This window comes from Camelina sativa, chromosome 3 (assembly GCF_030686135.1).
Source record: "Camelina sativa cultivar CO46 ecotype springtype chromosome 3, ASM3068613v1".
Taxonomy (NCBI): Eukaryota; Viridiplantae; Streptophyta; class Magnoliopsida; order Brassicales; family Brassicaceae; genus Camelina; species Camelina sativa.
In genome coordinates this window covers 661,467-682,829 of record NC_141882.1, presented here as the reverse complement: position 1 = coordinate 682,829, position 21,363 = coordinate 661,467, and the positions used below count along the sequence as shown (strand labels likewise).

The 21,363-nt window shown below is 38.7% G+C and overlaps 4 protein-coding genes and 1 pseudogene across 24 annotated transcripts; 1 reads left to right on the top strand and 4 right to left on the bottom strand.

Moving 5' to 3' along the window:
* Positions 1 to 143: 143 nt before the first annotated feature.
* On the bottom strand, positions 144 to 2,315 carry LOC104759892 (ATP-dependent Clp protease proteolytic subunit 5, chloroplastic). Its single transcript, XM_010482772.3, has 9 exons — positions 1,917 to 2,315; positions 1,733 to 1,843; positions 1,538 to 1,652; positions 1,349 to 1,441; positions 1,211 to 1,256; positions 1,042 to 1,114; positions 886 to 920; positions 697 to 785; positions 144 to 578 (listed from the first exon to the last, which is right to left on the bottom strand). The coding sequence occupies exons 1-9, from the start codon at positions 2,045 to 2,047 to the stop codon at positions 384 to 386; spliced, it is 888 nt and encodes a 295-aa protein (XP_010481074.1). The 5' UTR covers positions 2,048 to 2,315; the 3' UTR covers positions 144 to 383.
* A 615-nt stretch (positions 2,316 to 2,930) lies between these two features.
* LOC104759885 (uncharacterized) lies at positions 2,931 to 3,673 on the bottom strand (annotated as a pseudogene).
* An 880-nt stretch (positions 3,674 to 4,553) lies between these two features.
* On the top strand, positions 4,554 to 6,743 carry LOC147946461 (uncharacterized). The gene is made up of 3 exons (XM_087496834.1): positions 4,554 to 5,659; positions 5,807 to 5,937; positions 6,043 to 6,743. The coding sequence occupies exons 1-3, from the start codon at positions 4,554 to 4,556 to the stop codon at positions 6,741 to 6,743; spliced, it is 1,938 nt and encodes a 645-aa protein (XP_087352960.1).
* A 197-nt stretch (positions 6,744 to 6,940) lies between these two features.
* Positions 6,941 to 13,956, bottom strand: LOC104759830 (ABC transporter B family member 11). Of its 20 annotated transcripts, none has more exons than XM_010482715.3 (17): positions 13,728 to 13,901; positions 13,586 to 13,637; positions 13,414 to 13,481; positions 13,227 to 13,317; positions 12,834 to 12,889; positions 12,666 to 12,731; positions 12,174 to 12,514; positions 11,459 to 11,755; positions 11,327 to 11,381; positions 11,069 to 11,244; positions 10,759 to 10,980; positions 10,432 to 10,670; positions 8,763 to 10,335; positions 8,389 to 8,655; positions 8,029 to 8,292; positions 7,637 to 7,936; positions 6,941 to 7,552 (listed from the first exon to the last, which is right to left on the bottom strand). In XM_010482715.3, the coding sequence occupies exons 8-17, from the start codon at positions 11,744 to 11,746 to the stop codon at positions 7,199 to 7,201; spliced, it is 3,738 nt and encodes a 1,245-aa protein (XP_010481017.1). In that variant the 5' UTR covers positions 11,747 to 11,755; positions 12,174 to 12,514; positions 12,666 to 12,731; positions 12,834 to 12,889; positions 13,227 to 13,317; positions 13,414 to 13,481; positions 13,586 to 13,637; positions 13,728 to 13,901; the 3' UTR covers positions 6,941 to 7,198. The 20 variants fall into 20 exon arrangements, with proteins under 20 accessions (XP_010481017.1, XP_087353538.1, XP_087353519.1 ...); XM_087497412.1 differs by having other exon boundaries at positions 11,077 to 11,244; XM_087497393.1 differs by having other exon boundaries at positions 12,662 to 12,731; positions 13,227 to 13,311; positions 13,728 to 13,899.
* A 347-nt stretch (positions 13,957 to 14,303) lies between these two features.
* Positions 14,304 to 20,135, bottom strand: LOC104759874 (ABC transporter B family member 11). Of its 2 annotated transcripts, none has more exons than XM_010482756.3 (11): positions 19,908 to 20,135; positions 19,154 to 19,468; positions 19,024 to 19,078; positions 18,685 to 18,860; positions 18,366 to 18,587; positions 18,042 to 18,280; positions 16,249 to 17,929; positions 15,845 to 16,111; positions 15,495 to 15,758; positions 15,045 to 15,344; positions 14,304 to 14,943 (listed from the first exon to the last, which is right to left on the bottom strand). In XM_010482756.3, exons 2-11 carry the CDS (start codon positions 19,457 to 19,459, stop codon positions 14,590 to 14,592), a joined length of 3,864 nt encoding a protein of 1,287 aa, XP_010481058.2. In that variant the 5' UTR covers positions 19,460 to 19,468; positions 19,908 to 20,135; the 3' UTR covers positions 14,304 to 14,589. The 2 variants fall into 2 exon arrangements, with proteins under 2 accessions (XP_010481058.2, XP_087353515.1); XM_087497389.1 differs by lacking the exon at positions 19,908 to 20,135 and adding an exon at positions 19,693 to 19,820.
* Positions 20,136 to 21,363: the final 1,228 nt, after the last annotated feature.

The window sequence follows — 21,363 nt, the reverse complement described above, 5'->3', positions numbered from 1 at the left end:
TAACTTTTTTGTTTTGTTTTTCGCTTCCTAATTTTACCACTAAAAGAGTCAACATCAATAGCCTTATTATGAAGCGACTAGAATGTTGCTGCTTCAAAGCTTGGTGTGACCACCAGATTCAGTAAAATAGGCTAATGATTCGATTTAGAGTGGATAAAATCATGTATCAACTACTGATTTTGATCACTGTCGTTCAATCAAACAGCAGAGCAATAAACTTTACTTTGTTCTTTCATGTATGTATCAACTACTGATTTTGATCCCAGACAAATCTGATTTTCCTTCTAGAATAGAAACATATATCATGGAAAATCTCAGTTCATAAAAACCATAAAAAAAAAAAAAAAGAGCAAGCGCTAAGCTGAACCACTACCTTCAGGCGATTAAGCAGCTGCAAGTGGCTGGAGAGCTTTAAGAGGATTCATGATAACACCATCGATAAGTCCATACTCTTTTGCTTCCTTAGCACTCATGAAGAAATCACGGTCTGTGTCCTGGTTTATCTTCTCCAGGCTTTGACCAGTGTGATACGCGAGATATCCGTTTAGGTTCGCCTTGTGATGCAGCATCTCATTTGCCTGGTTTCAGATCATGTTAACTTGGATGGTTAGATTACAAAATGAATCAAAAGCTAGTCTCTGTAACAACTTAAGACGATGCGACTGGGATGCACTCGTAAAGGCAAGGATGAGTAACCTGAATGTCAATGTCGGTTTGGCCACCTTGAGCTCCACCAAGCGGCTGATGGATCATTATCCTTGAGTTTGGTAGACTGTATCTTTTCCCTGCAGTTTTAACGAATGAAGTTAAGCTCACAACGAGACATTGAAGACTTACCTAAAAGACTGTAGTACTGTACTATGAACAAAAGGATTAAGAGACTACCTTTGGTTCCAGCACTCAGCAGAAAAGCTCCCATACTGTTCATAAAAAACCAACACAGATGAAAGGAGGGCATTACAATCCATACAACTCCACATTTACCAAGGACCATAAGAAAACCAAGAGATAATGAGAACTAATGGATGGTGAAAGTTTCACCTCGCAGCTAGACCGACACAAACAGTGGAGACATCAGGCCGGATATGCCTCATAGTATCGAAGATAGCCATTCCTGAGGAAAGTGAGAACAATGAAAACCGGAAAAAGAGATGGAAACACTTAAAAGAGATCACAGGGAAAAAAGTAAGCTGATAAAAGTTGTAATTACCAGCTGTAACTGATCCACCAGGAGAATTAACATACATGACAATATCCTGTTGAACAATAAGCACTATCAGAATCCTAAAGCAAAAACATCTGAATAAAGTAACAAGACATGAAATTGAATTCTACTACAATATCGAACCTTAGTAGGATCGACAGCATCAAGGTACAGAAGCTGAGCTACAATAATGTTTGCCATATCATCATCCACAGCACCACCACAGCGAATAATCCTCTAAACGATCAAAACAAAAGAAACCATTCATTGACAAGAAAGCTAAGCTGGAAACTTTTTAATCACAAATCAAAAGGAGAGTTTTATCAGTTTTACATATTGGAAGAGCTGACTAATGATACTCTGGAAACGCTCTTGCACCATAGGAGGTGGTCCTTGTCCTTGAGCATACACAGGAAAATACGGTGACGAAGGAACTTGTAAGTCATCTCTGCAAAGCAAACATAGTTCCATCAAAAAGAGAGTTTCAAAACCACAGTTTAAAGAACATCGTCAAACTCAAAATTTCACCTCATGGACCAAACTCCTTGAGGAGAGGAAGTCTCCGGTGTCCAGAGATTGCCGGAATATACAGCTTTCGGAGTTGAGTTCTTCCTATCGCTAACTAACTTCTTCGTCTTCCTGCAAACAAAAACTCGTTCAGTTCCCTTAAAAATTAACCTAAAGAAGATTCCGAGAGAAAAGTGAGAGAAACCTTGAACGAAGGGGCTCGAAAGGGAGAGAGAGCTTGGGAGAATCGAAAGAGGAGCCATTGGGACTAGCGGAGACGAATCCAGCTGTAAATCTGAGAGACGAAGCCGATGTAGAGACGCAAGCATGAGCCATTTCTTTTTTTGTTGCCGATTTGGGGGATTGATTTTGAAACCCTAGCTCCGTTCACCTGCGAGGAATCTCCCGGCTCTTTCTTATCCTTTCTGCAAAATTTGGGGATTTCTTTTTTGCTTCTTCGAAGTGTGACTAAACTGACTAAATTGGTGATGATGATGATATCTGAGGAGGTGTTATCGGGTCGGGTTAATTCAGGATGGGGCGGGTCAATTTTAGGTCCGATAATATTACACGCTAACGCCTTTCTGTACTTACAAAACGCGATTGTTACGTTTTTGTTTGCAAAACAAGATTATATATTTATGGGCTTTGTGGAGACCATTACTGGCCCATAAGGCTTCCTAATTGTTTTTTGGAGACCATTACTGGCCCATAAGGCTTCCTAATTGTTTTTAGTTTAGACGGTTTTTCGAGTCTACTGATTGGCCAATAAAATCCTGAGCTAGAATTATTTGGACTCCACCATATTGAAAAATGAAAACTGAATCGTCTAATGTAATCTTCTGTGTTACAAATTTATTAACTTGTCTATCTGAAATATATTTTTACTAACAAGATGATAAGATGGTGGATCATAAGATTTCAGACTTCGTAGTATACTTAAATTTTGTGATATGTTGGATGAAAATAATCAAGTGCATTCAAAAAAATGGTTAATTAGTAATCTGATTCAAAACTATACACCTCTGAATCACACTGGTGACTTGAAAAATAACATTGTCATAGACTCATAGTTAAAACTCATTATTATACACATTTCTTTTTCCCTCAAACTTAAGACTTCACATTTGGATTATGCTTCAATTTTGGAAAATATTATTCTGTATCTGAAGCATTGTATATTGTTTTTTTGTATCTTTGATATTTATACTTAAAAGAGTTACATGTAGATCATCTGAGAAATAGCCAAGACATTGCTACAAAGCTTCTTAAGAAAGGCATCAACTTTAGCCAACGGCGACTCAAGCTCCGGCGAGTCAGTGAAAGCGTCCGAGCAAGTTACCACATCAGCGATCGCAGCACTCACCACACTCTCTAGCCGTCCAAAGTCTCCATCATCGACGGCTACGGTAGCATCTTTAAGATCTTCGAGGAGCGACTCGTAGTTGTCGACACACAAGTCCAAGACATCCGCCACGTCACGCGGCGTTGACTGGTCAGTGATGAGACGCTTGGCTAAGTAGAGCGTGGTGTTAGCTTTCTCGTAGAGCGCACTCATCTCCATCCGAAGGACGTCGATGGGTTTTGGCTCGAATTTGCGGAAGTCACGTAGGAGTGGGAGGATTGAGACGACGCATATTCGGCGGCGTAGTCGGTGCCGGAGCAGATGGAGTCAATGAAGGGTGGCATGTGGAGGGAGGAGATGTTGAGGTTAGAGAGATCCGGGATTTTTTTTAAGGCGTTTTTTAGGTCCGTTAGGTCTAAAATGCTCCAATGCGTCGTGAAAGCAGAGTAATCGGTCTCAGTGGTTTCGTCTACGCCGCCGTCCTTGCTGGTGACTACGGCAGGAGAAGGAGCGGCGGAGGGGACAACGGAGGAGACTATACGAGCGGATGAGGAAGGAAATGAGAGGAGAGAAAACAGAGCAAGAGAGAAACAGAGCAATGGTGATGACTTCTTCATCGTCTATTATTAAGAATGAAGATTTTAGATATTATTTTTTTTGTTTATAAACACTAATTTTAGAGTAATTTTTGTAATTTAATTTGTAGAAAAATTTCAGTTTTTATTGTAACACCGAACTAGTTCATGGATGGTTTGCGTTCCCAGTTAATGTTGTTACTTGTTAAAATATTTCATCATTATGGATGGTAATTAAAATAACTATATATAGATCATTCATATTTTATCAGAGATGGTTCATTGAGTTAAAAGTATGATTATTTTGGAATCTTGCTATATTAGTTTCGACTTCTTCATTCAAGTATGATTATTTTGGAATCTTATTTTATATATGGCCGCTAAAAAACAGAGAATACAAGAGCTTATTTTTTATTCTGCTTACGACGATCGATTATATTATCCAATATCAATCCATATCTCCAAGTCCGGATGTGATTAGCTAATAACCACTATCTTCTTTCGCACGTGACAAATCTTTTTAGGGTTTATCCATGATAACAACTTTCCTATAATTTCCAAGTTTGGATGTGATTAGCCACTATCTTCTTCGCGTCACCAATCTTTTAGCCTTTTTAGAGTTATGGATGCATTCATGCATACTAACTTTCCTATGATATTGGAATATCAAAATCCTTTGATTGGAAAAGGAAGAAATAATATCAATTAAAACTAAGAAAAATAATTTATCAAAACAAAATAAAATAAAAGAAATTATAAGGGTGGAAATGACATTGCTATATATGTATATATATATATATATATATATATATATATATACTAGATAAAGTTACAAGGGTTTCAAAACTTCGATTGTATTGTGGATTCCTTAGAGGTGACGACAACTACGATCAAAGTTAGGTTTCTTGGAGATCGATTTACTATGGCAGATCCCAGGGACCTCAAGTTCTTTCCATCAGACATGACGTTGGCGGACCATTATCTACGCAGGAGAATAAGTACAGACAAGGAAGGTTTTATAAAAGACATCAAACTTAACGAAGACCATCCATGGCTTCTTCCGCACGTCAACAACAATCTGTTCAGTGAGAAGGAGTTTTTCTACAATGTGAAGAGGACACTCAAAGCTGGTAGAACACCTAATCGTAAGGTGCTGGGGCAAGGAGGCATCAACATAGGGACTTGGAAGAGCAACGGCAGCAAGGAGGAGATCGTTGACCTTAACAAGGTTGTGATCGGACACAAAACAGAACTCTCGTACTACAAACATGGAGACCTCACCGCCACCGGTTGGTGCATGACAGAGTATTGGCTAGCGAGTAAGAAGAATGAGTTTCAAGAAACTGTCTTGTGTTATATCCGTGGGAAGAAGAAGCAAGTCAAAAACGTGTCCTCGTACGCGAGTAGTGATAGGGCTTTCGCACCTCGTGAAGACATGATTACTATGGTAGATCCTAGCCATCTCAAGTTCTTTCCAACGGACTTGAAGCTGGTGGAGCATTATCTATGCAACAGATTAATCACGGGCAAAGACGGCTTCATTACAGATATAAAACTTTACGAAGACGAGCCATGGCGTCTTCCGCACGTCAAAAACGATCAGTTTATTGAGAGGGGCTGGTTCTACTTTGTTGAGAGAACATGCGAATCTGGTAACAAAATTATACGTACGGTATCCGGACGAGGAGGCAGCGGAGGCGGGACTTGGAATAAGTCAGGCCTGAAGACGGCTATCTTGGACGCTAACGATGTTGTGATCGGATATAAACAGGAATACTCGTACTACAAACATGTAAGAGGACAGCCAAAGACAAAGGGAGAGGCCACCGGTTGGTGTATGACGGAGTATTGGCTAGGGAGTGATGAGAACGCTGCTGAAGTTGTCTTGTGTAATATCCGTGTGAAGAAAGACGTGGATGACCAATATCAGTTACAGACTACTGAGACCAACAACAACATCGTTGAACAGCCACCACTAGACAACAATACGGTCTCAAACGCTCTTGTCACCGGAGATGGAGGAGAGGGGTATGATTCGGAGACTGGACAACAAAACATGGATGCTGATGATTACAAATTCATGTTTGACACTGAGCTCCTTGACTTCGTTGATCAACAACAACCACTGATGCTCTCTCAAGACTCAATCCCTCCTCTTGGAGGTAAAGATTTAAGATCCACAAAGGACCAAATGGAGGAATATGCGAAAGAGCTCGAAATTATACTGGATAAAGACGAAGATGATGATGATAATGATATGGTTAAACAACAACAACAACATCCACATATCCCTCTTCCTCTGGAAAGCGTCACTCAACAACGAGAACAAGAGAGGATGATTGATAGAACTTTTGGTTTCATTGATCAACAACAACCACTGATGCTTCCTAACTCAATCCCTTCTCTTGGAGGTCAAGATTTAAGATCTACAATGGATCAACACATGGAAGAATATGCGAAAGAGCTGGAAAATATACTGGATAAAGGCGAAGATGATGAGGATGATAGGGTCACACAACAACATCAACATCCACATATACCTCTTCCTATTCAAGTTCAAGATTCAGGGAACTCGCTGGTAATCACGGAAGATGAATGTGTTGGCCGCCAAGATATCTTAAACCTGGATCAACACATGGAGGACTATGCGGAAGAGCTGGAAAATCTATTGGATAAAGACGAAGAAGAAGATGGTGTTGAACCTGCCAGTCAACAACAACACCCACAGATTCCTCTCCCTCCTCAAGCTCGAGATTCAGGGAACCCGCTGGTAATCATGGAAGATGAATGTGTTGACCAAGATATAATATATAACCTGGAAAGCGTCACTCAACAACAAGAACAAGAGAAGATGGTTGATACTTTAGGTGAGATGGATTGGGCAAGATTTGAGATGGGCAACCTCTACTTTCAAGATTCATATTTAGCAGGATTTCAAGAGATGTCTCCATGGGACAACATGCTGACCAACACCAATCCTTTTGGGCTACTATTCAATACTCATGGATACGAGATGAAAGATGTCACGAATGGAGTCAATCAAAAATCGTTGGGTTGTGTTGCAAATTGTGCAATGCAAGAGCAGAGGAGAAAAAGAAGAAAGCAATGGTGAGTGTTCATTAATCATCGTAGGTTTTTTTATATTAAAAGCGTGGTGTTGGTGACGATGAGCTTTAGTGTATTTTTTGGGATAGTTGGTCTCCACATTGGAGGTCTTTTTAACTCGTTAAATTTATTGTGTTAGTTTGCATACGTATTTACAAATGAGAGATGATCGACTAACGAAGAAAAAAAGAATGAGAGAGTAAATTTATCCGAAGACTAGGGTCTTAATTACAATAAGTGAGTGAACGTTACACAAAGAGAAGTTTTTTCCTGTTACAAAGTCAAATACGTCGTTCAACAGCATCCTAGTCGGTTGAAGAAAATACACTAATCTCGTCAAAGTCAGAATCAATTCATTATAAATGCAAACTTTAGAACGAAAAAAGAAAATAAAAATAACAACAACAAAAATAACTAAGTACACATAACCTAGTTTTGGCTCATAAACCAAACATATACATCTCAATTAGAAGTAGTCATGTGAAGCTGCACTAGCGAAGCATAAACCCCACCGTCGATTTTGATCAACGTCTCGTGCGTACCTTTCTCAGCGATCACACCGTTCTTAACGACGGCGATAACGTCAGCGTTTTTAATTGTCGATAACCGGTGAGCCACCACGACCGTGGTTCGGTTCACCATCACTCGGTCTAGCGCATCTTGAACCACTCGCTCTGATTCGGCATCAAGAGCGCTCGTTGCTTCGTCCAAAAGCATTATCTTCGGCTCTTTCACGATGGCGCGTGCTATAGCCACGCGCTGCTTCTGTCCTCCTGATAACTGAATCCCTCTCTCTCCCACCACTGTGTCGTAACCCTAAACAATTGTATAGCTTGTTGTTATTAGTAAATTTCCAAAAAAGCAGAGTTCTTATATATGTTATGTTTTTACTTCCCTTACCTGTTGTATGCTAGAGATGAATTTGTGTGCATTGGCGAGTTCTGCAGCAGCTATGATTTCAGACTCGGTTGCAGCGTCTTCGCTTCCTTTGCCATAAGCAATGTTGGCTTTAATCGTGTCGTTGAACAAGACAGGTTCTTGTCCCACAAGTCCCATTTGTTGTCTCAACCATTTCAGTTGCAGCTTCTTGAGCTCAACTCCGTCTAAGGTTATATGACCGGAATCTGGATCGTAAAATCTTTGCAAGAGCGAGATCACCGTAGATTTCCCCGATCCGCTTTCTCCTACCAAAGCAACCGTCTGAAAAAAAAACGCAAAGAGACAGCGGATGAGTTTGAACCTTATAAATTCCTAAGAGATAGTTAGGGTTTTGTCCAAAAAATTTGTTTTACCTTTCCTGCACGAATGGTTAAGCAAAGATCGCTAAAGATTTGAATGTCTGGTCTTGCTGGATACGTGAAGCTTAAGTGACTAAGCTCAATATCTCCCTTAATATTCTCCAACACTGTCCCTGACTCATCGCTCGAGTCAATATTTGATTTCCTATCGATGATTGCAAAGATCGAAGCAGCTGCAACCTTGGCTTTGCTAGAATCTGGAGCGAGAGAACTCGACTGAGAGATCCCAACAGCTGCCATAGATAACCCAAAGAACACCTACAAGGTCCAGATCAAGATACAATCCATTCTTCTTCGTTACTAGATCACAAAGATTTTCAATAAAAAAACATAATGATTAGGAAAATACATTACCTGGAAAACATCATTGAAAGTAGTCTTGCCGTCTTCAACCAGTCTTGCCCCCGCGTAGAAGCTTGTGGCGTAGACACAAAACAGAAGGAAGAAGGAAAATCCAGTCCCTAATCCGCTGATGAAACCTTGTTTTATTCCGTCTTTGATTGGACCTTCGCATTGCTTCTTATGCATCTGCATCACTTTCTCCTCCGCGCAGAAGGACGCAACTGTTCTTATACTCCCCACCGCATCATTCGCTAGCTGACTGGCCTCCTCGTACTGTGACTGCAAAGTTATTCAAAACCAGAGTAAGTTTCTTGATCCACATGAAAAAAAACAGAGGACTTTTAGAAAACCGAAATCAACCAAACAGAGGATTTTTACAAACATACCTTTGCGTCCGCGCTAAATCCTTTCATGAACTTAACTTGAACGAAACCATTTATACCAATAAGAGGAAGCATCACCAAGATAATAAGTGCCAATTCCCAACATGCAGTGAACGCAATAATCAATCCAGCTGCAGCTGATGCAGCGTTTTGAACCGCTAGAGCCAATGCATCTCCAACTAGAGCCCTAATCAAAGCTGCATCAGCTGATAGTCTTGCCCCCAGCTTACCACTTGAGTTCTGTGGTTCATCGAACCAGCTAACTTCCATGTGAACCGCTCTCTCTAAACACATTGATCGAATTCTCCGAATCAGTTTTCCTCCAGCTACTGCAAACAGATACATTTGAGTCGGTGAGACGATCAACGAAGTTACTCCAAGAGCTACAAAAGCGATCGCCCAGAATCTTGAATCTTTCTTTAATTCGTCAGCTGGTTTGAAGAACGCTTCGATGACTTTTGAAATTAGAATCCCGAAAAGCGGGAAAATCGTGCCATTAATTGCTGCTGCTACGGTTCCTAGAAGGAGAACCGGGATCTCAGGTTTGTTTAGAGCTGCTATTCTGGTGAGTGATACTTTTGGGAGTGGTTCTTGGCCAACTCGTTGGCTACTGCTACCAAGGTTATTTCCAACAGACAAGGTTTCACTTCTAATAACAGATTCCTCTACCGAAGATATGTCTGATGGTTTTGCATCTTGACCCTTGTTTATCTCTTGTAACCGAATGAGGTGAGAGTAAGCTCCTTCGGCATCTTTTAACAACTCAGAATGCGAACCCTTTTCCACCATTTTGCCACGGTGAATCACCGCAATCATATCCGCATTTCTCACCGTGCTTAACCTATGTGCGACAATTACCGTAGTCCGGTTAACCATAACTCTATCTAAAGCCTCTTGAACCACTCTTTCGGATTCTGCATCGAGCGCGCTTGTTGCTTCATCCAGAAGCAAAATCCGCGGATCTTTGAGAATAGCTCTCGCAATCGCTATCCTCTGTTTCTGCCCTCCCGAGAGCTGCGTCCCGTGCTCTCCTACCATTGTATCCAACCCCTGAGGTAACTTATCTATAAACTTTGCCGCATTGGCTAGCTCGGTTGCTGCTTTAATCTCTTGAAGCGTAGCATTGTCTTTCCCGTAGGCGATATTCTCCATGATGCTTGATGAAAACAGAACCGGTTCTTGGCTAACCAATCCGATTTTGCTTCTGATCCATTTCAGCTTAAACTCCTTAAGATTAACTCCATCGATGAGTACTTCGCCGGCTTTCGGATCATAAAACCTCTCAATCAAACTAATCACCGTAGATTTGCCACTTCCACTTTCTCCTACTAACGCTGCTGTTGCACCGCTCGGGATAAACAGAGAGAATCCATGGAATATATCCTCGTCAGGCCTCGCCGGGTAATTGAAATGCACATCTTTAAGTTCAATGTCTCCTCGGATATCTCCAAGAACCTTTCCATTCACGTCGTAAGCATCAATCAAAGGCTTTCTTTTGATCGTCTCAAACATCTTATATGCTGCAGCTTGACCCGCGGCAAATGCGGTTACACATGGAGATGTTTGCCCAAGCGACCTAAACAAGACAAAAACAGAACCTGACCGTTAGTAACCTCACATACATAAGTGAAAAGACATTATATATATAGAAATGATTGTCTAGACAGCTTACCTTGAACCCACAACCACAATGATGATCACGTTGATCACATCGCCACCGGTATACCCTTTTTCGAGTATCATCTTCCCACCAAACCAAATAGCCAAAGCATAGGTGCTGAAATACACAAAGAACATTATTCCAAATCCTAAGCCGGTTGAGAAACCTTGTTGAACGCTTGACTTATACGCCGATGTTATAAACTTCTTGTAACTGTTAATAGCTTGTTTCTCTCCCGTAAAAGAAGCAACCTTTAAACCAACACAAAACAAAAACAAAAAAGTTAAGCAACAAATCTCAGTAAATGATAGTTTTGTATCCTAGAAAGTTGAGTTTTACCGTTCGGATAGACCCTATTGTCTGTTCAACAACAGTTGCTGCTTTTGCATAAGCGGCTTGTGCCCGAGAAGAAGTTCGAGTGACTATAAGTGCCATGGCTGCACCAGCCATTACATTAATTGGAATTGAAGTTAACATAATCAATGTTAGTAACCATCCTTTGAGGAAAGCTAAAACAAATCCGCCCACGAAAGTAGAGATCAGCTGAATAAACTTTCCAACCTGCAAGATTCAAGAACAGTAACACACTTTTCAATGAATCTACTCATTACAGCCTGAAACCACAATATCCAAGGTGTATATTAATCACCTTCTCACCCATGGCATCTTGTATAAGAACAGTATCTCCAGACATTCTACCAATAACCTCTCCTGTGTTTGTTTCTACATCGAAAAATCCAATGTCTTGTCTTAAAATTGTTTTCAGATATGTACTTCTTATCCTCGCCGCTTGTCTCTCTCCAGTTATCATCCAACAAGCCACCTCTACAATAAGAAAGAACACCAAATAATCACCTCCCTAATTCACTAATCCTTATGTAAAACTGCAAAGCAAAGGAGAACTTACGAAGAAACGCAGCTCCTAGTGTTCCAAGTGCAAGGTAGACGAATTTAAGACAAACCTATAAAAAGAAACATAATCAGTAAAATGTGATCCAAGGAATACTTTAAAGTAAAGTTAAACATGGCCATTACTAACCTTTGAGACAACATCGACAATGTATTTTTTATTCTGATTCTGTCCAAAGGAATCAATGAGATCACCAAACAACAATGAAATGAGAGGTAAAGAAACACCATTCCCAATAGCTCCGAGTGAGCCACAGATCATCAAGAAGACATCCAACGAATCTGCAAACGCAAATAGCTTGTAGAAAGGAACTGTCTTGGTCTTCTCATCGTTTTTTACTTTCTTAGTAGTCTCTTCTTCTTCTTTTTCTCCTTTAGGACTTTTCGAAGTTGAAGGTTCACGTGAAACAGAGTCCATTTGCCGGCGCTGACAAGAATCAGATAGTTTTTGAGAAATCTGATGATACCCAGATCGAGATCAACGGGTATATAATTAAAAAGATCTATAAAGTTACGAACTTTCTTCTTCTTCTTTAATTTTTTTTTTCTTCTTAAACCCAAAAGAAAGAAAAATTTGAAAAATTTCAGGAAACATTTCAATTGAATCCTACTAATAGAGAAATCTTAAGAGTTTGCTAATGTAAATCCAAAAGAAACAATCAACTTGGGAACAAAGATTCGTCCTTCTTTAAAATTCCAACCTAAAGAGTTCCCAGAAATTAGTAGAACCAATGAAACAGAGTCTGTTAAGTAAGGGGAAAAAAAGAAAGTCACATGCTTTGGGCTCAACCCGCAAAACCCAAATCAGAGATTAAAAAAGAGAAATAAGTTGAAAGAGAACAGACCTGAGAGGTGCGGTGAGAAGCAAAGATAAATTGCTTGAGAAGCAAGGAGAGTGGCTGTGATTAATGGAGGAGAGTGGTATTTGTGCGGATAGAGAGACGGGTATAAAGACGTTTAGTACGCACATGGTTCCAATATGTCTCCATCCAACACGTTTGTGTTTAAAAAACAGTTCATACTCCAAAAAAAAAAAAGAACTTGTGAACCATCTGCCTACAAAATCAAGATGCTATGTGTGCGGTTTATAATAAACGATGGATAATAATTGAGATTCTTTTTTCTGTGTGGTAGAGAGCATCTCCAATGGTTGGATCCATTTTTTGGGATCCAACAATATTTATAACTGAAAAAATGCAAAGTTAAAAAGTTAGAAACTGGAGAAAGTTTATTAGTTTTGACATAGTCCAATGGGAGGGGTCTAAAGTAGGAGGATCTAAAAAAATTCAAATTTTAAAAAACTTGTGTAAACATAAAAGTGAGAATGCTTAACACACAAGGCGAAATTTGTAGTCCCTTGCAACTTCAGCTGATAATTTGTAGTCCCTTGCAACTTCAAATCCCTGTCACAAAACATTTCTATCAGAACTTTTTAGCAAGTGAGAAGAGATTGTTTCAAATCTGCTTATATATATATATATATATATATGTATTTTAGCACAGACCAGAAATGCTTCATTGCTAAAAGATTCGCCCTTTAACATACACATCCACATCCAATCTGCAGAAGTGAATTTGTTTCTTCATCAAGCATATAATCAAACCGGTGTAAACCCAAACGAATAAAGATCCAGAACCGAAGAATCATAGATTAACATTCAACCAGAGATAAAAATGTAAAGACCTCTTTCTTGTTTCTCTCACAGAAAACATGAATAAATTGAAGGTCAATACTTGTTTAGATGATATATAACACAAAGCTGATAGATCCCGAGACAATCAAACTGTTGTACATATAGCATCAGCAAGGAATGTAAACACACACATCAATGAACAATCAATCAAGCTGTTGAGATTTGATCTCAGAGGTTTCTTAAAAATAGCAATCAGAGACTTACTCCCAAGGGACATCACTCCTTCGAAGTGAACGTGTTGGGGCTGAAGTTGAGTATTATATATACATAGAAACAGATGATGATCGACCTAACACTTTGATTCCAAGAGTAAAAGCTCCCAATTAGACTATATTTTGCAGAGTTTATGAGACCATTATATATCATCACAGATACAGAGAAACGCAAGTACCTTGACTAGTTGAAGCAATGGCACAACAAAATCTTCGATAAATGCTCAGTTCTTGCGGAAGAAAATTTCTGGATTCGAATCAAAAATCGGAATTTTTGCATCAGAGAACTTTCCTCAATTCACAAACGTTGATTTCAGGAAGATGGTGACATGTTTATCAATCTAAGTTCACCTCGAAAAATCCTCCGAATCAAAATGATATACTCATAAATCATAATCAAGCCCTAAAAAACAATCAAACAAAATCCAAATTTCAGAATCAAATAAAATTGACTAGAAAGCGATAGTAAAATCATAGACGAGAGTCACGAGACCTTTCAAAGCGAGGGGGATACGGACGCGATGAGCACACGAGCTTCTCCAGTAAGATTAGAGCTTTCAGCTTCTCTGCGCCGGAATTCGCCTGATCAAATCGGAAAAGCCAAAAAAGTTTTTTTTTTTTTTTTTTTTTTGTCATACACTTATCCCAACCAACAACAAATTGACACGTATAGTCACTTGCGGGGATCTAATAAAAGCTTCAAAATTAAACCCGGTTCCATTGTTTTTTCTCTATTGATTTAGTTTTTAGATACTTATTTGTTGGACATTTGAGTTAACCACCCCACTGAAGATGGTCTATAGTTTAGATTTTAATTTTAATTTTGACATATCAAATTTATCAACTACAAATATTACATATAAATAAAATTATGTAATTAAATACAGTACACATTTTATAATTATGTGCTAACTAGTTTTGTTGTATTTATTAATATTTTTTATTATTATATTATTACACTAAAATTTTTAATTATAAAATATAATATTAATATTAGTACTGCAAAGAAATATATGTTGAAGAATAAGGTAAAATAATAGTTTACTAAATTGAGGAAAAGAGACTAATCTCGTCAAAGTCGAAATTCATTCATTATAAATACAAAAATTTGGAAAGAAAAAGAAAATAAAAATAAATAGTGACAGCTTCATAAACTTGTATACAACAACAACAACAACAGAAAAAAAATACTACATGTTACGGGAAAACAAAACAAAAATAAATACAAAACCTTCAAATACATAAACATAGCCTAGTTTCGACTGCAGCCAAAACTCTGAAATTATTAGCTCTCATAAACCAAAAAATATATATATATATATATATATATATATATATATTAAAACGTATATATCTCAATTAGAAGCAGTCATGTGAAGCTGAACTAGCGAAGCGTAAATCCCACCGTCGATTTTGATCAACGTCTCGTGAGTACCTTTCTCAGCGATCACACCGTTCTTAACGACGGCGATGACGTCAGCGTTTTTAATTGTCGATAACCGGTGAGCCACCACGACAGTGGTTCGGTTCACCATCACTCGGTCTAGCGCATCTTGAACCACTCGCTCTGATTCCGCATCAAGAGCGCTCGTTGCTTCGTCCAAAAGCAATATCTTTGGCTCTTTCACGATGGCGCGTGCTATAGCCACGCGCTGTTTCTGTCCTCCTGATAACTGAATCCCTCTCTCTCCCACCACTGTGTCGTAACCCTAAACAATTGTACACCTTGCGTTATAAGTAAATTCCGAAAAAACAGAGTTCTTATATATATATATATATATATATATAGATTCTGTTTTTTTCCCCTTACCTGTTGTATACTAGAGATAAATTTGTGTGCATTGGCGAGTTCTGCAGCGGCTATGATCTCAGACTCGGTTGCAGTGTCTTCGCTTCCTTTGCCATAAGCAATGTTGGCTCTAATCGTGTCGTTAAACAAGACAGGTTCTTGTCCCACAAGTCCCATTTGTTGTCTCAACCATTTCAATTGCAGCTTCTTGAGCTCAACTCCGTCTAGGGTTATATGACCCGAATCCGGATCGTAAAATCTTTGCAACAGAGAGATCACCGTAGATTTGCCCGACCCACTTTCTCCTACCAAAGCAACCGTCTGAAAGAAAAACACAAAAGAGACAGAAGTTGATCAGAAACTTAGGGTTTTGTCCAAAAATGTGTTAGGATTCCCAAGTGATAGTTAGGATTTTGTCCAAAAAGATGTTATGATTCCTAAGATATAATTAGGGTTAAAAATATGTTTTACTTTTCCTGCACGAATGGTTAAGCAAAGATCGCGAAAGATTTGAATGTCTGGTCTTGCCGGATAAGTGAAACTTAAGTGACGAAGTTCAATATCTCCCTTAACGTTCTCCAACACTGTCCCTGACTCATCGCTCGAATCTATCTTTGATTTCCTATCGATGATTGCAAAGATAGACGCAGCTGCAACTTTAGCTTTGCTAGAATCTGGAGCAAAAGAACTCGACTGGGAGACCCCAATCGCTGCCATAGTTAACGCAAAGAACACCTGCAAGATCCAATCAATCCTTCTTCATTACTAGATCACAAAGATTTTTCAAACATATTTAAGCAATGATTAGGAAACTAACTTACCTGGAAAACATCATTGAAAGTTGTTTTGCCGTCTTCAACCAATCTAGCCCCCGCGTAGAAGCTTGTGGCGTAGACAGAAAACAGAATGAAGAAGGAGAATCCAAACCCTAATCCGCTTATGAAACCTTGTTTTATTCCGTCTTTGATCGGACCTTCGCATTGCTTCTTATACATCTGCATCACTTTCTCCTCCGCGCAGAAAGACGCAACTGTTCTTATGCTCCCCACCGCATCATTCGCTACCTGACTTGCCTCCTCGTACTTTGACTGCAAAGTTATACAAAACCAGAGTAAGCTTCTTGATCCACAAGAAAAAAACAGAGGACTTTTAAACAGGGGAGTTTTACAGAACCGAAATCAACCAAAAAAGAGATGGAACCAAACTGATTGATGTACAAACATACCTTTGCGTCGGCGCTGAATCCTTTCATGAACTTCACTTGAACGTAACCATTTATACCAATAAGAGGAAGCATCACTAAGATTATAAGCGCCAATTCCCAACACGCAGTGAACGCAATAATCAAACCAGACGCAGCAGATGCAGCGTTTTGAACCGCTAGAGATAATGCATCTCCAACTAGAGCCCTAATCAAAGCTGCATCAGCTGATAGTCTTGCCCCCATCGTACCACTCGAGTTCTGAGGCTCATCGAACCAGCCAACTTCCATGTGAACCGCTCTCTCAAAACACATTGATCGAATCCTCCGAATCAGTTTTCCTCCAGCTACTGCAAACAGATACATTTGAGTCGGTGAGACGATCAACGAAGTTACTCCAAGAGCTACAAATATGATCGCCCAGAATCTTGAATCTTTCTTTAACTGGTCAGCTGGTTTGAAGAACGCTTCAATGACTCTTGAAATTAGAATCCCAAAAAGCGGGAAAATGGCGCCATTAATAGCCGCTGCTACGGTTCCTAGAAGGAGAACCGGGATCTCAGGTTTGTTAAGAGCTGCTATTCTGGTGAGTGATACTTTTGGGAGCGGTTCTTTACTCGCTGTTCCAGCTTCCTCTTGGCCAACTCGTTGGCTACTGCTACCAAGGTCTAGTCCTGTGGATAAACCAAGAACATTCAAAGAATGATGACGGCTGCTATTTCCAACAGATGAGGCTCCACCACTAATAACAGATCCCTCTATTGATTTTTTCAAATTCGAATTCCTGAAAGACGATCCTGAAGATATGTCTGATGGTTTTGCATCTTGACCCTTGTTTATCTCTTGTAACCTGATGAGCTGCGAGTAAGCTCCCTCTGAATCTTTTAACAACTCAGAATGCGAACCTTTTTCCACCATTTTGCCGCGGTGAATGACCGCAATCATATCCGCATTTCTCACCGTGCTTAGCCTATGTGCGACAATTACCGTAGTTCGGTTAACCATCACTCTATCTAAAGCCTCTTGAACCACTCTTTCGGATTCTGCATCGAGGGCGCTTGTTGCTTCATCCAGAAGCAAAATCCGCGGATCTTTAAGAATAGCTCTCGCAATCGCTATTCTCTGTTTCTGCCCTCCCGAGAGCTGTGTACCGTGCTCTCCAACCATTGTATCCAACCCCTGAGGTAACTTATCAATAAACTTTGCCGCATTTGCTAGCTCGGTTGCTGCTTTAATCTCTTGAAGCGTAGCATTGTCTTTCCCGTAGGCGATATTCTCCATGATGCTTGATGAAAACAGAACTGGTTCTTGGCTAACCAATCCGATTTTGCTTCTGATCCATTTCAACTGAAACTCCTTAAGATTAACTCCATCAATGAGTACTTCGCCAGCTTTCGGATCATAAAACCTCTCGATCAAACTAATCACGGTTGATTTGCCACTTCCACTTTCTCCTACTAATGCTGCTGTTGCACCGCTTGGGATAAACAGAGAGAAGCCGTTGAATATATCCTCGTCTGGCCTCGCCGGGTAACTGAAATGCACATCTTTAAGTTCAATGTCTCCTCGTATATCTTCAAGAACCTTTCCATTTACATCATAAGCATCAATCAAAGGCTTTCTTTTGATCGTCTCAAACATCTTATATGCTGCAGCTTGACCCGCAGCAAATGCGGTTACACATGGAGATGTTTGCCCAAGCGACCTAAACAAGACAAAAACAGAACATGACTGTTAGGAATCTCACATATATATATAAGTAAAAAAGAAATGATCATGATCTAATATATATCGAAGTGGTTGTGTAGGCGGCTTACATAGAACCCGCAACCACAATGATGATCACGTTGATCACAGCGCCACCGGTATACCCTTTTTCGATTATCATCTTCCCGCCAAACCAAATAGCCAAGGCATAGCTGCTGAAAAACACAAAGAACATTACTCCAAGTCCTAAACCGGTGGAGAAACCTTGTTGAACGCTTGACTTATAGGCCGATGTTATGAACTTTTTGTAGCTGTTAACAGCTTGCTTCTCTCCCGTAAAAGAAGCCACCTTCAAACCAAAACAAAACAAAAAATATTAAGCAACAAAATCTCAGTTAACGATTTCTTTGTAGCTTAAGAAGATTGAGTTTTACCGTCCGGATAGAACCTATTGTCTGTTCAACAACAGTTGCTGCTTTTGCATAAGCGGCTTGTCCCCGAGAAGAAGCTCGAGTGACAATAAGTGCCATGGATGCACCAGCCATGGCAAGAAGAGGAATTGAAGTTAACATAACCAATGTTAGTAACCATCCTTTAATGAAAGCTAAAACAAATCCGCCCACGAAAGTTGATACTAGCTGAATGAACTTCCCAACCTGCAAGATTCAAGAACATTAACACACTTTCTTAAATGAATCCAGTCATTACATATATATAAGCCTGAAACAACACTATCTAGTAGTTGTATATTACCTTCTCACCCATGGCATCTTGTATAAGAACAGTATCTCCAGACATTCTACCAACAACCTCTCCTGTGTTTGTTTCGACATCGAAAAATCCAATGTCTTGTCTCAGGATTGTTTTTAGATATGTACTTCTTATCCTCGAAGCTTGTCTCTCTCCTGTTATCATCCAACAAGCCACCTCTACAATAACAAAAGAACACCAATTTACTTTACCTCCTCAAATCACTTATCCTTAAGTAAAATTGCAATGGAGAAACCAAAAAAAAAACACAAAACTTTTCATCCTTAATTCACTAATCCTTATGTAAAAATGCAAAGGAGAAACACGGAGGCTATGACTTACGAAGAAACGCAGCTCCTAGTGTTCCAAGTCCAAGGTAGACGAATTTAAGACAAACCTATAAATAATAACATTTTTTCAGTAAAATGTGACATTTTTTTTGTTTGATATTTTGTTTAGCAACATTACTAACCTTTGAGACAACATCAACAATGTCTTTGTTATTCTGATTTTTTCCGAAGGAGTCAATGAGATCACCAAACAACAATGTCATGAGAGGTAAGCAAACACCATTCCCAATAGCTCCGATGGAGCCGCAGACCATCAAGAACACATCAAAAGAATCTGCAAACGCGAATAGCTTGTAGAAAGGAACAGTCTTGGTCTTCTCATCGGTTTTTTCTTTCTTAGTCTCTTCTTCTTCTCCTTCTTTAGGACTTTTCGAAGTCGAAGGTTCGTGTGAAACAGAGTCCCTTTCTCCGGCGCCGTCACGGTCCATTCTCCGGCGCTGACACGAATCAAAAAAAAGTTTTTATGAAATCTGATGATACCCAGATCGAGATCAACGGGTATAAATATTTCAAAAGAAGTGCAAAGTTACGAACTTTCAACTAAATTCCTAAAACCCAGAAAAAGACGAAAAATTGAAGAATTTAAGAAAACATTTCAATTAAATCCCAATAGAGAAACCTTAAAGAGTTTGCTAATGTAAATCCAAAAAAAGCAACCCACTTGGTTGAATAAAGATTCGCCCTTTTTTAAGTTTCAATCTAAAAGAGTTCCCAGAAATTAGCACCAATGAAACAGAGTCTGCTGTTAAGGAGGAAAAAAAAGTCACATGCTTTTTGGCTTAACCCGTAAAATCAGAGAACGAATTAAAAAAAACGCAAAAGAAACACAAATCAGAGATTAATAAAAAGAGAGAAAGAAGTTGAAAGAGAACAGACCTGAAAGATGATGTGTGCTGAAAAGCGAGAAAAGATTTGATACTTTGGGGGAATAAGACAGACGTGAGCGAAGCTGTGTTTGTTGAATTCTAATTAGTTTATTCAACTTTTTAGATTCCAATTTTTGTTTTCTGCAGAAAATAAATGAGAATTTTGCCTTTTTTATATGCAGCTCTGGTTTTGGGTCTTGCCAAAATTGCTTGAGAAGCAAGGAGAGTGGGGGGGGGGAATAAACTATTGTGTTGGTCAAAAAGCATAATAATTATGTATTTTTTATGTGTTTACTACAAAAAAAAAAAAAAATACTCATGTATTTTCTTCTTCCTTTTAGACAAACGGAGGAGAAGTTCTCCTAGGTTAGATAAACTAAGCAAACAGAATTGTGTGGTAGGTTTATCTTTTTCCGAACAGTTAACATGATCATTTCAATATTAGGTAACATATCGTATTTTTGATATTCTATATAAGTATATAAAGAGAGTATGATTAATATCTATATATATATAATATATACTGGATTAGGAGAATTCAAATTGGATTTTTAAAAAATGAATTTTAAGTGAAAAAAGAAGAAAGTAATTTACTTATATGATAAAGAGTCTTTAAATAAAAATAAATTACGATGCTATTTAGCTGACCAAAAACTTAATAGTAGTTTGAAAATTACTCTATCAAGGAATCACTTGCATCTTGAATTTTCTCGTCCGATTATTATTATAAAGTGTGCGCAATACTAAATAAATGGTAGATGAAGACAAATCCGTAAAGATAATTTAAACAAATTTAACAGAGTGTGGGGAGAATTTTCACTTTACCGGAAGTTTGACTAACTTCCTTGGCAACTAAGCAAAAAAAAATCAACTTTTTATATAGTATTGCAGTAAAACATTGTATTATTATTCACAACATTCATTTTTCTTGGCCGCTAAGGCTTTTTGATACACTCAATTGTCATAATCTATGTATGTATGTTCTCGCATTAAATTAGATTATACGATAATGAACTTGATTATAATCATTCGTACGTTTTATATGTTGTCTTCAGTAATAAGGAACACATGATGGTCCAATTATTAACTAAAAATAAGTGATAATAATGTTCAAATGTTTCTAACCAAACCAACGTCATAACTAAAGTTAATTTTTATGCTAACTACTCCTTTATACGACAAGAACAAGTAGACTGAAGTAAAATTATAACTTAAGTATATATCAATCGTTTGATCCAACAGCTACAAAAACATTTATTACACATCAGAAATTCATATTCTAGCCAAATATGAAAAGTTGCAACTTGTGTACTAGGGGATGATTAGTGCCATAATTGGAAGTATATAATTGTAAATCTCCAACTCTTGAGAAACAACAAGTCGAAGCAATAAAAAGCGTCACTGCTTGCGTCATGATGAGAAGATTTTAGTTACCATCTTGAAATCGAAAACTAAATGTTTTTTAA